The sequence below is a fragment of the Ranitomeya variabilis genome, chromosome 5, assembly GCF_051348905.1.
Source record: "Ranitomeya variabilis isolate aRanVar5 chromosome 5, aRanVar5.hap1, whole genome shotgun sequence".
Taxonomy (NCBI): Eukaryota; Metazoa; Chordata; class Amphibia; order Anura; family Dendrobatidae; genus Ranitomeya; species Ranitomeya variabilis.
In genome coordinates this window covers 123,641,978-123,660,552 of record NC_135236.1, presented here as the reverse complement: position 1 = coordinate 123,660,552, position 18,575 = coordinate 123,641,978, and the positions used below count along the sequence as shown (strand labels likewise).

The following is an 18,575-nucleotide window of genomic DNA, read 5'->3' as shown; positions in this document are numbered from 1 at the left end:
GGCATTGCAAAAAAAGTGTTGGGAGATAGGTTTACAGGGAACGCTCAATGAGCTCCGAGCTTGCAGAAAAAAAGTCTTGAAAGTAATAATTGAAAAAAATGCTCAAATTAGGCAACTACATTGCAGAATATTTCTTATTATGCTTTTTTGATGCAAATAAGGTGTTCTCAACTGGAAAGTAGTTTTTGTCTTAATTTGACAAAGGTTTTAATTGGTCCTAGAGTTTTTGGTATGCTCTTTGTCATGCAAATAGAGGTTGCAAGTTATCCATTTGTGCAATGTTCCACTCCTTTGTTATTTTGCCAGAAAATTGTTTGACTACTTGGGAGATATAATTCTGATAATATTGCCTTATCAGTGTGCGTGTCAGCCTGTGTAGGGACACATGGTGCTGTAAGGGGAAAGGTAGCACCTACAGTAGTGAACTTATTCCTAGATTTCCAGGAGTAACAAAGGAACAGCACAGAGGTCTTAGGGTACTGTCACACTATACGATTTACCAACGATCACGACCTGCGATACCACCTGGCCGTGATCGTTGGTAAGTGGTTGTGTGGTCGCTGGAGAGCTGTCACACAGTCAGCTCTCCAGCGACCAACGATGCCGAGGTCCCCGGGTAAGCAGGGTAAACATCGGGTTACTAAGCGCAGGGCCGCGCTTAGTAACCCGATGTTTACCCTGGTTACCAGTGTAAAAGTAAAAAAACCCAAACAGTACATACTCACATTCCGGTGTCTGTCCCCCGGCGTTCTGCTTCTCTCCACTGTGTCTGCGCCAGCCGGAAAGCACAGCGGTGACGTCACCGCTGTGCTCGCTTTCCGGCCGGCCGGCGCTCACAGTGCAGAGACGCAGAACGCCGGGGGACAGACACCGGAATGTAAGTACTGTTTGGTTTTTTTTACTTTTACGCTGGTAACCACGGTAAACATCGGGTTACTAAGTGCGGCCCTGCGCTTAGTAACCCGATGTTTACCCTGGTTACAAGCGAACGCATCGCTGGATCGCTGTCACACACAACGATCCAGCGATGACAGCGGGAGATCCAGCGACGAAAGAAAGTTCCAAACGATCTGCTACGACGTACGATTCTCAGCAGGGTCCCTGATCGCTGCTGCGTGTCAGACACTGCGATATCGTATGGATATCGCTGGAACGTCACGGATCGTACCGTCGTAGCGACCAAAGTGCCACTGTGTGACGGTACCCTAACAGAAAATGATTCAGACTTGTTATTTTATGGCGAACACAAGTGTTCATTGTGTTTTTTTTTTCAACCTCTTGCAATTTCAATGGTAGTATCCTTTTTGGGACAAGTTCACTAATTTCATATTTGTTGTTGAATGCACAAAAACCACAATTATCAAACTCCATTGTTGTACAAGGTAAAGTATTTACAGCAAGCGATAAGCACGCTGATGATTCTCAAATCCACGTCCTGCCTTATCTGTTATGGAAAAGCAGCAGATTTTTACTGCAGATTTCATTAACTGCAAGGCAAACACATGTAAAGGTAGTCCGGGTCAATTCTTATTATACTGGTGGTGATCCAGGACACTTTACATAACAGCCCTGTGCACACTACAGGATAGAGGTCTCTGTTTCCACATACTATGAGCTTCTGCTGGGCACATGTGGTCTATAAAAGTGTAAATTGACCTACTTTAGAGGACATTTGGATTGACAGCTCATCTCACCCCCACCATTGTAAACCAATATTGTGGGGTCAGAGGTCGGAACCTCATACACAAGTGTCAGGGTTCCCTATGGGTCACTAAACAGGTCACTTGTTAAATACATGGCTCCTGTTCTATAGAGGAGGGGGTAATCCCATGCTGGTAGTTGTCACACTGCGCTGAATAGAGTAGTACGTGCTCCGCTCCGTGCAGATGTTCATAAGAAAGGAGAATAAAAGAGATTTATTGAGGCCTTCCCTCCGCACACTGAAATAACAGAGCTGTTACCATACTACGTCCTTACTACTAATAAGTAAGAGACCATTTACTAGTCCTTGTATAACGTGTGCTGTCATCAGAGACCCCGACAAGACAGAATCCAGCAGGGGCTGCAGTCCAGGAGTGAGCAAGTTCATCAGTACAACCCAAATAGCGCACATCGAGCGGTGTCTCCCTGAAGTGATGGCGGTGTCTGTGGCCCGTGTTCCAGACCTTCATTTACTCCTCACAGCGAACTTCCCCCACTAATCCGGCTCCGTGACACACTGCTCCACTATCTCCCGCAGGTTTGGGTTCTCCATGGCGGCCGAGACTCGTTCCTTATCGTTTATCTGTTTATTAACTTGTAGATAAAATTGGAGTCATTAATACGGAAAAGGAAACAACGCAGCCGCACAGAATATGGCGTTAGTGAGGCATTTGTAGTTCATGTTTACATCGCCTGGACCTCCCCGCGGACCCCACTGACCAAACAGACCACCAATGCTCCAGGTGGCGTTCTTAGGGCATGTGCACACACCGCCTGTCTCCATGGGTACGCTCGGAGCGGAGAACCCCTGACAAAACGCTAATTACACTTGTGGTACTAGGTAAAAATGACTGTTCACATGTTCAGGCTTTACAGCTTCAGTTTTCCCAAGACGCCAAGCGGTTCAATAAGTGACCTGTCCATTATCCAGGTGTTTTCCAGTCAGAAGATGCTTTTTACTTTACAACCAATGGGACGGCACCGGACACCAACTGCTCAACGGCTTCTTCATTGTTAAATGGCGTTTAATAACGTTTGGAATATGCCGGTAGAAAAAAAACTCTCCAAAACCACAGGAAGAGTTCTAAAAAAAAAAATGATGAGTCACAAATGTCAAAACAGCTGGAAATTACTGAAAAAAACTCTCAAAAAAAAAAAAAGTCTCTTCAGGATAGCCAAACTTCAGAGAAAAGCAGCGCTTCCTGAAGCAGCTTCCTCGTAAAAGACTCCGAGTGCGCCAACTTGGAAAAAAATATAGCGTGTGCACATACCCTAAGCTTGGTTCTGTGGCAACAACATGGGCATCATGTACAACCCTGGCTAAGAGTAAAATTGCTTAATTGCTTTGCTGTCCATAGCAACCAATCAGAGCCCAGCTTTCATTTTTCCAAAGTACTTTGAGAAATGAAAGCTGAGCTCTGATTGGCGGTTCTGGGTAACAAAGAGAATCTTATTATTTGGGCCCGGTGTAATAGTAAGACGGTCTTTGTCGCCCATAGCAACCAGAGCTCAAATTTCATTTCTTAAACTACTGTAGAAAAATGAAAGCAGAGCTCACATTGGTTGCTCTGGGGGGAAAAGACAATTGTACTGTTAGCCATATTTGACAAATGGTGCAAACAAATTCTGTGATTTTTGGCATTTTACGCCAGCTCCACCACCTCTGAAAAATGGAAGGGGGCATGACCAGACAGACTTGCTGCAATTATAGCAGAAAGGTTCTCCAGTGCTTGACAGAAGTACATTTTCTAATGCTGGAACAGAAGCCCCTCAAGGGGATCATTCACCAGGCTTTTGCTACTCCATGTGAGAGCACATTGTTGGAATTGGAGTCTCTGCCCATAGATCAATGTGTCACTTACTGGGCTGCCTGCTGTCATTTTGATAAAATCACAGTTTTCTCTGCTGCAGAACTGCCAGTCCTCTAAATGCTGAGCTCTGTATAACCCTGTGCACACCGCTGATTGGCAGCTGCCTCTGTCCACTGTGCATAGGCAGAAAGCTGCCAATCAGTGGTGGGAGCAAGGTTATACAGAGCTCATCAATATGGAGGACTGCATGCTTCCCACTCCTCTAATGATAATCTCCTGCTGATAAAACTGTGATTTTATTAAAAATATAGCCAGCAGCCCAGTAAGTGGCACATTGCTGGAATCAGGGTCTCTCTCTACAACATCATGCTGCTCTCATGTCAAATGGTAAAAACCTGAGATTCCCTATGAAGAATTTGACCAGTGCTGCTCCTCCAGACTTTGGATCAAACCTGTTATACAAATCACTAATCTTTATGAATTTCCCCTAATGTTTTTGTTGTGGGGTCTGCTCTGCACCCGGCCTCTTTAGAATATAATATCTGCATATTATGGATTTACCATGAATTGCTGCTGTTTTTGGTGGCCTGGCCTGTACAGGTAACATGCAGAAACCAGGCACTTCACCACTATAACCAGCCACGCAGGAGAAACCTTATACCCCATTACTCCACATCAGAAGAGACAGGCTCCTGCAGATTTTCTCCCCAGCATTGTGCCCCGTTCACACTTGTTTTGTGACATTATATTTGTATGTTCCATTTTTAGAAACAGACAAACAGAATTAATAACAAAAATGAACCCGTTACATAACAGATACACATGGAGGCAGAGGGGTCCCACTGATTATGGGGTCCATCTGGGTTCCCTTATGTGTCTCATTTTAGAACGGAGCAAAAAGCGCAGTGGACACACAATGGGCTTCAGACTGACCCCATAATTATCAATGGGGGCTCTCTGTTTCTGTTTGTATCAGTGATGCAATGGTAATGTTGATGTTTTTTTGTCTGTTCCCGTTTTATGAACAGACATACATATGTCAGAGCACAAATGTGAGCGGGGTGTGATCTCTACGAGATTTGAGTCAATTTCTCAAAATTTAGTTACGATTATGATCGGCGGTGATCATCGTTTTTGCAATATTCATCGAACGTCATTGGATTCAATGGGAGTAGAAATGACTGAATCTGTTCAGAGTCGATCATCAAACATAAATTCGGCACGAATAGGGTAACAATATGGCAGGAATATGGCAAATTCACATTCAGCGACCGATTCCGAACATATTTGCTCAACTCTAATCTCTACGTACGCAGGCGGCTTTATGCACTCTTGGATTTTTCTTTATTACTGTAGTTGAATAGGGCGAGTTACATTTTTACTTTTCCACATAATGCACCGTGAGCTCCGTAATAGAGAAAACAGGTCAATAAATCAGTAGAAGGTCAACTCTACTTTCCCTAGACTTTTTATAGGTTTCCAATAACAAAAATGTTGATTTCTCCAAGGGAAGTAAGTGAACTATTTATGGGCAATAGATCTTAATACAGGATATTTTCAATCCATCACTTGCAGCAATCATACGTCTATATATTATATACAGTGTACACACGTGATGGAGCGTCTCCCACACACACAGCCTCAGCTCATATCCAATGTTAGACAGTTGTCTTATTGGCAAAAGAAGCGCAAACTTACTATCCTCCTCCGTTGAGTGCGTCCCTTCGGAAATATAGATCTCCAGCTGAAATAGAAGAAGGACATGAACTCACCGGCTGCAGGACAGTGTGGGATCAGAGAATCTGACCATGATGGCAGGTACAGGTCTCCCACAATGTATTACATTGTTTGCGATTATATGACACTAGCTTCCCACAAAAACCACTGCAAAAACTGCAGGTCAGGACTTTACCAGAGTGTCTGGAAGAGTGAGGAATGCAGACAACCTGCCAGATATCCCTGCGGTCCAAGCTACCATGCCAGGACTGTGGGTGTGTGAAACCGGCATTTGTAATTTATTCCTTTGTCTCGCAATGTGCTTAATCCATCAGCATTCACAGGGTTAAAAGGGCTCAGCATTTAAAAGGTTAAAAGTGCTCCTTGCAGAGATGGAGCCCCTGGGTTTTCCATTACAGTGTGAGCATGCACTGCCATCTGGTGGACAATTTGGACTATTGCAGTCATTTCACTGCACTTTCTATTGTGATACACATTCTATTGGGAAGAGAACAAACAAATCATTTACTAAATGGAGAAATATAATGTTATCTGGGATAATGCTCCTCTGATTGTACATTATAAGCATGTCCATCTAAAACTTAAAAAGTGCAGAAAATGGAACCAGATAGAGGACCTGTATTTGCTTAGCATGTGTGAATAATCATTGCCCACCCAGTTACCCTGTGAACGCAGAAAGGCTTTTTTGGGTGAATGTTGACTCTGATTTAGCCTACGTTTTTCTACGTAGAGTTATCCATTACATAATATACAGTATATACTAGAGCATAGTCGGCTTTTCTTTTGATAATGGGAGCTTATGGGCCACATATGCTGCTATATGCCTACAAAGTACATGGGAAATTCACCCGATGCGCAGTTCTGAGGAAAACACAAACGCAGTGTGAACAGAGGCTCAGGATAAAAAAAAAAGGGGAAAAAAAAAAAAGGGCCAGCGTTTCTTGAAGTGTTCTCATTTTGGAAAACTTGGATGACGTTGTGTGCACATACTCCATCTGCGCTCAGGTTCTCATGGTAGAGTGTAAAGTCATTTATACAATACGTCTCCATTTACAGGCGTAACAATAGAAGTTTCCCATTATATGCCCCCCTCATTCTCAAGATCGGTGGGGTTCCGGAGGTCCTAGTGATTGTTAAATGGTAGAATATCAGAGAAAATGTCATCACTTACAGATGGGAATAACCGTTCAAAAAATAAAAACTCCTATAAAACCTTAATGGGGCTGTCTAGTGAGAATAATCATTGCCTATTCATATCATAGATGATAACTTATTGATTGGTGGGGGTCCGATCGCTGGTACTTGCACAGATCGTCAGAACGGGGAACTTTTATCCCCTTAACCAAATAGAGCAGCAGTTCTTATGTTATGTCTCATATGTCTTATGAGATGTCTGATCATCTCTTCATTCATTCTCTATGGGGCTGTTGAAAAAAATGACGGCAGGAAATAAATGGAGCAATGATCAAGCATGAGCACCACCACTCCATCCCAATGGGAATATAAATGCTCCATTCTGCCAATTGGTGCTGGTCCCAGGTGTCGGACCCCGACTGCTCAGACACTGAGGACCTATCCTAAGGACAGCCCATTAATGTTAAAGTCCTGGACAACCTCTTTAAAACATATCCTATTTTAGGTAGACTGCTAATCCGGCAAATCCTTAATTATTACAAAACAATTTATTACATAGCTCAACAGAGATTGGACTTTCCAGGCGGAGACTGTGTCAATAGTCGGAGGTGGAGCCCCCTATTGATTAGTATGACAACTTATCAGGAAAGCATTATCGCAGTGACAACATATCTTATCCATATCCAGCAGTGTCGGGGTGGGGTTAGTAGATTTCTTACCTTGTGCTTGAAAGATAGACACCTCTGCAGCTTGACTCTCAAACACAGACCTGCACATCAAAATATATAGAATTCCTGTTATTTAGGAAACCATGAGAAAGCTCATCTATATCTGTACATTGTGTACTGGACATATAAAAACACATTTATCACAGGTTATGACGGGATTTCATAATGGCACAACTATAAGTCACCCACAGTGGACGTGAAGAACACCGATTTACAATGGCGCCTGTGACAGGGTGGGGTATGTCTGGCAGAAAGAAAGTGTAAGGATCAGTCAGAACATCTCCAAAACCGCAGGACTTGGGCAGGGTGAGGGGGTTCCTGGCATGCAATGGGTAGTACCTTCCAAGAGTAGAGTAGTCCATGGAAGGACAACAGGCAGCAGGGTCAGGGCGACTGTAGCTTGCTTGGTATGTGGCTAATAGCCGCACGTCAGGTTACAGGGTCCAAGATGACCCCTGCCATAACCAAAAGCGCCTGCAATGAGCAGAGAGACTGAAGCTCTAGGCAATGTCCTGCTTAAAACCCCCGAGTCCTGGCGTATGTTCAGTGCTAACAGTACCATCTACCTAAGCATTGTAGCTACGTCCGGGTGGGAGACTGGGCCCTGAGAAGGAAGGTCGGTCCGGAGAGGACGATGCCCGGAGTGTCGGCTAGAAGAGCGATCGGCCAGGGTTCCAGGCTCCACAGGACCCATCTAAAGTGTGAAGAGTCACTGGTATGCCTTGTAAAGAGGAGATGTAGGGATCTAGAAGGGACGCCTCGATGTGACCAGCATGTATGCCACGTGTACTGGTGGACCCGGAGTTTGGGAGACATGAATGATGGCTACAGAAGGCAGGAAATTCCACTTCTATGGATATGATTACTGGACATAGGGATTACGTCCGGAGTGTCAAATCTTAACTAAATGGCTAATGAGAGTCATATCAAAGAGCGGCCAGGCCGATCCTTCTATCAGCATAGCAAGAAAAAGATTTAATAGAAAAACAAAAAACATGGAAGCGCGATATAACTGCCCATCGGCAAATTCTTACCCAATTGTGGTCTTTTGACTACCTGTTTACACAGGCACACAATGCACACTGAGGGATCTGTAATACATGGCTCAGTGCACATACGCTGCCATAGTTCTCGCCAGTACAAGTGCTGATTACACAGGACCATGCGCCGCTGAGAACGATGATCTTTTCATGCTGCATAAAAGATCATTTCACCTGATGGAGCATTTTGCTCGTTCATTGTGTGACAGTCAGCCTGCTTACACAAGACAGTCGCAAACAACCACTTTTAACAACACTGATTCACAAAGTGTAAATGCCCCATGACTGCCTGTGTCTTTGGACATAATCCAATCTGAGAGGCTGATGAATATAAAAGAAGCTATGAAGGGTTTTAGACCCTGCGTCTGTGGACCAGCACTGGAGCCTGCGTGTTCAATGAACGGCTACTATGCAGCATAAGTGGAGCCATCGCAGCGGTGCTTATTGGTCTGGGAGAGCTCCGACAGATTCATTGCTGGAGCATCAAAAGAAAAGAAAATTGGTTACAGGGAAGGTTTGGCAAAGGATTCAATATGGTTCTCTAGTCTATGGCCACCATGATCCTGGATGGAGGAGGAGGCAGGATCGTGTGTTAAATCTGGTGAGAGACCAAGAAGTCTACTCTTGGGGTGGTGGTCTATTTTCAAATCCAAAAAAACAATGTAGCAAGCCCTGCCAAACAGGTACGTCCATCTCCTGAACTATAAACTGGTTTAACTCAGTGTCTGCGGGTGGAATATGACTATGAGGAGCTGCCACATGTTTAGGGCCTGCCACGTGTTTAGGGTCTGCCACTGAGGCCATCGTCTGTTCTCCAGTAACATGGATGAAAACAAAGCTATTATAGTGCAAAAGTTATAAGCTATATAAGTAAACAAACAAAAACACGCCCTTTTAGTATTGTTGTAAATGGAAGAAAATACACAACGTGGTTTTAGAAGATTACTGTAAAAACTAAACCACAAAAATCAATTATCAAAGTTGATTTAGTTCCTTCCACCTTCCTCAATAAAAGTGTTAAAGAATATATTATATGTACCCTGTAATGGTACAAATGGAAATACAACTTGTCTGGTAAAAAACAAACTGATTGCCAGGGCCAAGACCTGGATGTTCTCCAGCAACTTTCATAAATATGTGCCGATGCCGAACATTTGTGGTTCCTGCCATCTGCTAATAAACCTTCAAGTCAATGTAGGACCTATTTTTTGCAGCATGTACATCATGGTGTGAACAAGCTGACCCTCGGTGATACTGAAGACTTTGTCCCAAGGTCCAGTGTAGCGGTAGTGATGTGTGATCGCTGCTCCATTCACCTTTATAAGACTACCTGAATGGCTAAATCAGTTGGTCCCATAGGCGCACCGACGCACTCACCTGGAGGCGAGGGGAGCACCGACGCACTCACCTGGAGGCGAGGGGAGCACCGACGCACTCACCTGGAGGCGAGGGGAGCACCGACGCACTCACCTGGAGGCGAGGGGAGCACCGACGCACTCACCTGGAGGCGAGGGGAGCACCGACGCACTCACCTGGAGGCGAGGGGAGCACCGACGCACTCACCTGTAGGTAATAGGAGCACACTGACACCCTAAAAGCATTCTTCCATTATTAGGCTGCATGTAAAGAACTGACCCAATGAATGTCATAGCTAACAATTTCTGCCGGATATTTAGAGAGCGTGCTTATGTGCTCTACACAGACATATCTGGGAGCAAGGGGCCCATATACTGCCCTTACACAGGGGCCCCTGCACATATCACAGCTGTGGGATCAGCAGGGTCCAGGTTGGTTTTCCTTCTTCTTACCAATAAGCGTGGCCAGCGAGCAGTGCGGGACCGTGGGGGTGAACTTGATGGTCACCAGGAAGCATTCATCATCCAGCTCCTCTACGGTCACACAACTCTCTGACACGACCTCTAGGTCTTCTAATGTGCTGGGCTTCTCCGGGTCTCGAATATTTCGGATTATATCTGGGGAGAAGATAAATAAATGAATCACAGACAGGTTATTTTACTCACTCATATAGCACCATTAATTCCACAGCGCTTTACAGACATTATCCTCACTGTCCCCATTGGGGCTCACGATCTAGGTTCCCCATCAGTCTGATCTCGTATTATCCAGCAGAACTATCGGGGGAGGGCACGGTACAGAACACACAGGCAGGGGACACATCTCATCACTTCTAAAGAGATGACTGACCCTAATACTAGGCAAACGCTATTTTACTCACAGCGGCACTTGACAAATTCACCTCATGAAATACCCACAAAAAAGTCTGATAACTGCAACCTGCATGGCCTCTAGCTTCAGTGGAACTACAACTCCCAGCATGACCTACCTGCCGGCACATTTAGAGCTGTAGTTTCACAATAGCTATAGATATACAGGTTACTGTCAGGATATAGGAACTCAACATTATTGTATGTAGACCTGATATGTAATCAGGAAGAGAACACGACACCAGGACATGGCTGCGGCCCGGGATCCGGCTACAAGAGCAGGTCCTGAGTCTGGTCTATATACAGTATCCATGTGTAACATCCGTAAACACAGCTCCGTCCGTAAACACAGCCCCGTCCGTATACACAGCCCCATCTACAACATCCGTATACACAGCCCCGTCTACAACATCCGTATACACAGCTCCGTCTACAACATCCGTATACACAGCTCCGTCTACAACATCCGTATACACAGCTCCGTCTACAACATCCGTATACACAGCTCCGTCTACAACATCCGTATACACAGCTCCGTCTACAACATCCGTATACACAGCTCCGTCTACAACATCCGTATACACAGCTCCGTCTACAACATCCGTATACACAGCCCCGTCTACAACATCCGTATACACAGCCCCGTCTACAACATCTGTATACAGAGCCCCGTCAACAACATCCGTATCCACAGCCCAGTATACAACATCCGTATAAACAGCCCTGTCTACAACATCCGTATTGTGAGGCAGTGAACCCTGTTACAGCTAGGGGGCGCTGTATGTGCTCTCCAGAATGGAAGCGTAGTGAGGCCATGAGGGCGTACTGCAGACACAGGTGTGGCTGTAATTAGAATAGTGAAGCAGTGACTGATTAAAAGCCCTGGAGTAGAGGGGGAGGTGTGTCAGTGTTGAGCTTGGAAGCAGACAGAGCAGTTGTCAGCAGAGCGCTCTGTGTGGAGCAACACAGAGGCAGAAGGAACCAAAGAGACTGACACCCTGCGTCTTCTGCTGTCTTGTGTTTACCCGGCTGCAATCCAGAGGATAAAGAGTGCAGTGCACTGAGTGAGTACAGAGACTTGTTACCGGCGTGCGGTCACCCAGGGAAACTGGACAGATGGAAGTTCGGCCGGTTTATTGACTGCATCTTATAGCCTGCATCTTATAGCCTTGTATTACTAATGGACTGTATGAAGAAGCCATATAAAGTATAGACTGTGTGAAGTAACACAATAAAGGAACATTTTGTTTGAACTTGTTTGGGTCACTGCCGTTTCACTATGTATGGTCCTACAGCTGCATTACAGTATACACAGCCCCGTCTGTTATGATCCGGTGACTTTGGAGCCGCATGAACTTTCTCTGGAGTAGGTGGAAACTGTACTGACCGCAAAACCTGAACTAACACCGCAACTAGAAGTAGCCGTGGGGTGTGCCTAACAAAACCAGACACTTATCTTTGCTGATTTGGCAGAAGGAACAAACCAGGACTAAAACCTCCCAAGCAACCATGGACAACTGGCAAGGACTAATGAATCCTGCACGCCTAAATACCCCAGTCAGAACTGCAATCAGCAGATACACCTGACCAGGACTGCAACTCAGGGACAACTGCATTACCACCTACAACCACCGGAGGGAGCCCAAAAGCAGAATTCACAACAGTACCCCCCCTTGAGAAGGGGTCACCGAACCCTCACCAGAGCCCCCAGGCCGATCAGGACGAGCCAGATGAAAAGCATGAACCAAATCAGCAGCATGGACATCAGAGGCAAAAACCCAAGAATTATCCTCCTGGCCATAACCCTTCCATTTGACAAGATACTGAAGCCTCCGCCTCGAAAATCGAGAATCCAAAATCTTCTCAACCACATACTCCAACTCCCCATCAACCAACACAGGGGCCGGAGGATCAACAGAGGGAACAACGGGTACCACATATTTCCGCCATAAAGATCTATGGAAGACATTATGGATAGCAAAAGAGGCCGGAAGCGCCAATCGAAAAGACACCGGATTAATAATCCCAGAAATCCTATAAGGACCAATAAACCGAGGCTTAAACTTAGGCGAAGAAACCTTCATAGCAACATGACGGGAAGACAACCAGACCAGATCCCCAACCTGAAGCCGGGAACCAACACACCGACGACGGTTAACAAAACGTTGAGCCTCCTCCTGAGACAACACCAAATTGTCCACCACATGAGCCCAAATCTGCTGCAACCTGTCAACCACCGAATCCACACTAGGACAGTCAGAAGGCTCAACCTGCCCAGAAGAAAAACGAGGATGAAAACCAAAATTACAAAAAAAAGGCGAAACCAAAGTAGCCAAACTAGCCCGATTATTAAGGGCAAACTCGACCAATGGCAAAAAGGCCACCCAATCATCCTGATCAGCAGACACAAAGCATCTCAAATAAGGGTACCGTCTCACATTGGCACTTTGATCGCTACGACGGTACGATCCGTGACGTTCCAGCGATATCCATACGATATCGCTGTGTCTGACACGCAGCGGCGATCAGGGACCCCGCTGAGAATCGTACGTCGTAGCAGATCGTTTGAAACTTTATTTCGTCGCTGGATCTCCTGCTGTCATCGCTGGATCGGTGTGTGTGACACCGATCCAGCGATGCGTTCGCTTGTAACCAGGGTAAACATCGGGTTACTAAGTGCAGGGCCGCGCTTAGTAACCCGATGTTTACCCTGGTTACCATCGTAAATGTAAAAAACAAACAAACAGTACATACTTACATTCCGGTGTCCGTCAGGTCCCTGGCCGTCTGCTTCCCTGCACTGACTGTGAGCGCCGGCCGTAAAGTGAAAGCAGAGCACAGCGGTGACGTCACCGCTCTGCTTTGGCCAGCGCTTACACAGGATGCAGGAGGAGTGCAGGGAAGCGGACGCCGGGCACCGGAATGTGAGTATGTGTTTTTTTATTTTACGTTTACGCTGGTAACCAGGGTAAACATCGGGTTACTAAGCGCGGCCCTGCGCTTAGTAACCCGATGTTTACCCTGGTTACCTGGGGACTTCGGCATCGTTGGTCGCTGGAGAGCTGTCTGTGTGACAGCTCACCAGCGACCACACAACGACTTACCAACGATCACGGCCAGGTCGTATCGCTGGCCGTGATCGTTGGTAAATCGTTTTGTGTAACGGTACCCTTAGTCTCCAAGGTCTGATTAGTTCGCTCGGTTTGGCCATTTGAGGATGAAATGCAGAGGAAAAAGATAAATCAATGCCCAGCCTAGCACAAAAGGCCCGCCAAAACCTAGAAACAAACTGGGAACCTCTGTCAGACACAATATTCTCCGGAATACCATGCAAACGAACCACATGCTGAAAAAACAACGAAACTAAATCTGAAGAGGAAGGCAATTTAGGCAAAGGCACCAAATGAACCATCTTAGAAAACCGGTCACAAATAACCCAGATAACCGACATCCTCTGGGAAACCGGAAGATCAGAAATAAAATCCATAGAAATATGCATCCAGGGCCTCTCAGGGACCGGCAATGGCAAAAGCAACCCACTAGCACGGGAACAACAAGGCTTGGCCCGCGCACAAGTCCCACAGGACTGCACAAAAGAACGCACATCACGTGATAAAGAAGGCCACCAAAAGGACCTACCAACCAAGTCTCTGGTACCAAAAATACCAGGATGACCAGCCAACACAGAACAGTGAACCTCAGAAATCACTCTACTAGTCCATCTGTCAGGAACAAACAGTTTCCCCACTGGACAACGATCAGGTCTGTCAGCCTGAAATTCCTGAAGAACCCGTCGTAAATCAGGGGAAATAGCAGAAAGAACCACCCCTTCTTTCAGAATGCCGACCGGTTCAAGGACCTCAGGAGAATCAGGCAAAAAACTCCTAGAAAGGGCATCAGCCTTAATATTCTTGGAACCCGGAAGATACGAGACCACAAAGTCAAAACGGGAAAAAAACAAGGACCATCGAGCCTGTCTAGGATTCAGCCGCTTGGCAGACTTGAGGTAAATCAAATTCTTATGATCGGTCAAGACCACAATACGGTGCTTAGCTCCCTCAAGCCAATGTCGCCACTCCTCAAATGCCCACTTCATAGCCAACAACTCCCGATTGCCGACATCATAATTGCGTTCAGCAGGCAAAAATTTACGGGAAAAGAATGAACACAGTTTCATCAAGGAACCAACATGATCTCTCTGGGATAAAACAGCCCCTGCACCAATCTCAGAAGCGTCAATCTCAACCTGAAACGGAAGAGAAACATCCGGTTGGCGCAACACTGGAGCAGAAGTAAATCGACATTTAAGCTCCTGAAAGGCAAAAACAGCCGCAGAGGACCAATTCGCCACATCAGCGCCTTTCTTCGTCAAATCGGTCAAGGGTTTAACCACGCTGGAAAAGTTAACAATGAAACGGCGATAAAAATTTGCAAAACCCAAAAATTTCTGAAGGCTCTTTACGGACGTGGGTTGAATCCAATCATGAATGGCCTGAACCTTAACCGGATCCATCTCCATAGATGAGGGAGAAAAAATAAAGCCCAAAAAAGAAACCTTCTGCACCCCAAAGAGACACTTAGACCCCTTCACAAACAAAACATTGTCACGAAGGATCTGAAATACCATCCTGACCTGTTCTACATGAGACTCCCAATCATCAGAAAAAATCAAAATGTCATCCAAATATACAATCATGAATTTATCAAGATAAGTCCGGAAGATGTCGTGCATGAAGGACTGAAAAACAGATGGAGCATTAGTGAGCCCGAACGGCATCACAAGGTATTCAAAATGGCCTTCGGGCGTATTGAACGCAGTTTTCCATTCATCACCCTGCTTAATACGAACAAGATTATACGCCCCCCGAAGGTCAATCTTCGTAAACCAACTAGCCCCCTTAATCCTAGCAAACAAATCGGAAAGCAAAGGTAAAGGGTATTGAAACTTGACCGTGATCTTATTCAAGAGGCGATAATCAATACAGGGTCTCAAGGAGCCATCCTTCTTAGCAACAAAAAAAAATCCCGCTCCCATCGGTGAAGAAGATGGCCGAATATGCCCTTTCTCCAAAGACTCCTTAACATAACTCCGCATAGCGGTATGTTCAGGCACAGACAGGTTGAAGAGTCGGCCCTTAGGAAACTTACAGCCTGGAATCAAATCAATAGCACAATCACAGTCCCTGTGCGGTGGAAGAGAACTGGACTTGGGCTCATCGAATACATCCTGAAAGTTAGACAAAAACTCTGGAATTTCGGAAGAGGAAGAAGAGGAGATAGACATTAAAGGAACATCATTATGAACCCCCTGACAACCCCAACTAGTCACAGACATAGACTTCCAATCCAACACAGGATTATGTACCTGCAACCACGGAAAACCCAACACGATAGCATCATGTAAATTATGCAATACCAGAAATCGACAATCTTCCTGATGGGCTGGCGCCATGCGCATGGTCACCTGTGTCCAAAACTGGGGCTTATTTTTAGCCAAAGCTGTAGCATCAATGCCCCTTAAAGGAATAAGGTTCTGCAAAGGCTGCAAGGGGAAACCACAACGCCTGGCAAACTCAAGGACCATTAAGTTCAAAGCGGCGCCTGAATCCACAAACGCCAAGACAGAAAATGATGACAATGAGCAGATCAAGGACACCGATAACAGAAATTTAGGTTGTACAGTACTGATAGTAAATGAACTAGCGATCCTCTTTGTCCGCTTAGGGCAGACTGAAATGACATGAGAAGCGTCGCCACAATAATAACACAACCTATTCTGACGTCTGAGTCTTTGTCGTTCTGTCCTAGACAGAATCCTATCACACTGCATTGGCTCAGGACTCTGCTCTGAGGACAACGCCACAGCGCGCACAGTTCTGCGCTCCCGCAAGCGCCGATCAATCTGAATGGCCAGAGACATAGAATCACTCAGACCGACAGGCGTGGGAAACCCCACCATAACATCTTTAACGGATTCAGAAAGACCCTTTCTGAAAATTGCAGCCAAAGCATCATCATTCCATTTAGTCAACACAGACCATTTTCTAAATTTCTGACAATACAATTCTGCCGCGTCTTGACCCTGAGATAGGGCCAACAAGGTCTTCTCCGCTTGATCCACAGAATTAGGTTCATCATATAATAGTCCTAAAGCCTGAAAAAAGGAATCTACATTAAGCAAAGCCGGATTCCCAGATTCCAGGGAAAATGCCCAATCCTGTGGGTCACCACGCAGCAGGGAAATGACGATTTTAACCTGCTGAATAGAATCCCCAGAGGATCGAGGTCTCAAAGCAAAAAACAGTTTACAGTTGTTTTTAAGACTCAAAAATTTAGACCTGTCACCAAAAAACAAATCAGGAGTAGGAATCTTCGGCTCTAAAACAGGAGTCTGAACAATATAATCAGAAATTCCCTGTACCCTAGCAGCAAGCTGGTCTACACGAGAAGCTAATTCCTGAACATCCATGCTAACACAAGACTCCTTAGCCACCCAGAGAAAAAGAGGGAAGAAAAGGCAAAGCAAACTACAGAAAAAAAAAATGACTCAACACCTTTCTTCCCTTCTTCTGAGATGCATTTAACTCATAGTGGGCCAGTTGTACTGTTATGATCCGGTGACTTTGGAGCCGCATGAACTTTCTCTGGAGTAGGTGGAAACTGTACTGTCCGCAAAACCTGAACTAACACCGCAACTAGAAGTAGCCGTGGGGTGTGCCTATCAAAACCAGACACTTATCTTTGCTGATTTGGCAGAAGGAACAAACCAGGACCAAAACCTCCCAAGCAACCATGGACAACTGGCAAGGACTAATGAATCCTGCACGCCTAAATACCCCAGTCAGAACTGCAATCAGCAGATACACCTGACCAGGACTGCAACTCAGGGACAACTGCATTACCACCTACAACCACCGGAGGGAGCCCAAAAGCAGAATTCACAACACCCGTCTACATCATCCGTATACACAGCCCCGTCTACAACATCCATATACACAGATCCCATACAGTCATGGTTGAAAATGGCAATCTTGAAAATGAAGTATTTCTCCCCGAAAATTATTGCAATTACACTTGTTTTGTTATACACATATTTATTATCATTGTGTGCATTGGAACAACACAAAAACAAACTGCAAAAAGGCAAAATGGACACAGTTTCACACAAAACCCCAAAAATGGGCAGGAAAAAATTGTTATCACCCTCAACTTAATATTTGGCTGCACACCCTTTGGAATAAATAACTGTAATCAATCGCTTCCTATAACCATCAACAAGCTTCTTACACCTCTCAGTTGGAATTTTGGACCACTCTTCTTTTGCAAACTGCTCAGAGTCTCACATATTTGAAGGGTGGCTTCTCAAAACAGCAATTGTAAGATCTCTTCACAGATGATCAATGGGGTTTAGATTTGGATTCATTGCTGGCCACTTCAGAACTCTCTAGCAATGTCTGTGGGCTTCATGAAGTATGTTTGGGGTCGTTGTCCTGCTGGAAGACCCATGACCCAAGATGCAAACCCAGCTTTCTGACACTAGGCACTACACTGCGACCCAAAATCCTTTGGTAAACTTCAGATTTCATGATGACTTGCACACAGTCAAGGCACCCAGAGCAAGAAAAAGCAAAATAATCCCAAAACATCTTTGACCCTCCACCATATTTGACTGCAGGTACTGTGTTCTTTTCTTTGTAGGTCTAATTCCGTTTTCAGTAAACAGCAGAATGATGTTCTTTATCAAACAGTTCTAACTTGGTCTCATCTGTCTACAAGATGCTTTCCCAGAAGGATTTTGGCTCACGCACATTTTACCAAACTGCAGTCTAGCTTTCTTATGTCTCTGTGTCAGAAATGAGGTCCTCCTGTGTATAACAAAACATGTGTAACTGCAATAATTTTCTGGGAGAAATACTTCATTTTCTTGAACAATTTCAAGGGTTCCAACACTTTCGGCCATGACTGTATATATAATATCCATATACAGCTCCCATGTACAACATGTGTATACTTAGATCAGAGGTGTCAAACTGCATTCCTCGAGGGCTGTCAACAGGTCATGTTTTCAGGATTTCCTTGTATTGCACAGGTGATAATTTAATCACCTGCACAGAATGATTCCAGCACCTTGTGGAATGCTAAGGAAATCCTGAAAACATGACCTGCTGGCGGCCCTCGAGGAATGCAGTTTGACACCTC

At 45.4% G+C, this 18,575-nt stretch overlaps 1 protein-coding gene across 1 annotated transcript in view; it reads right to left on the bottom strand.

The window, feature by feature from the left end:
* Positions 1 to 1,898: 1,898 nt before the first annotated feature.
* The window catches only part of CIAO2A (cytosolic iron-sulfur assembly component 2A), a 23,015-nt gene continuing 6,338 nt past the window's right edge, over positions 1,899 to 18,575 (bottom strand). Inside the window, exons 2-5 of the mRNA XM_077263184.1 lie at positions 9,960 to 10,124; positions 7,103 to 7,152; positions 5,211 to 5,256; positions 1,899 to 2,295 (exon numbers count right to left, since the gene is read on the bottom strand). Coding sequence (XP_077119299.1) covers positions 2,198 to 2,295; positions 5,211 to 5,256; positions 7,103 to 7,152; positions 9,960 to 10,124 — 359 coding nt within the window. The 3' untranslated portion in view covers positions 1,899 to 2,197. The remainder of the gene's footprint in view (positions 2,296 to 5,210; positions 5,257 to 7,102; positions 7,153 to 9,959; positions 10,125 to 18,575) is intronic.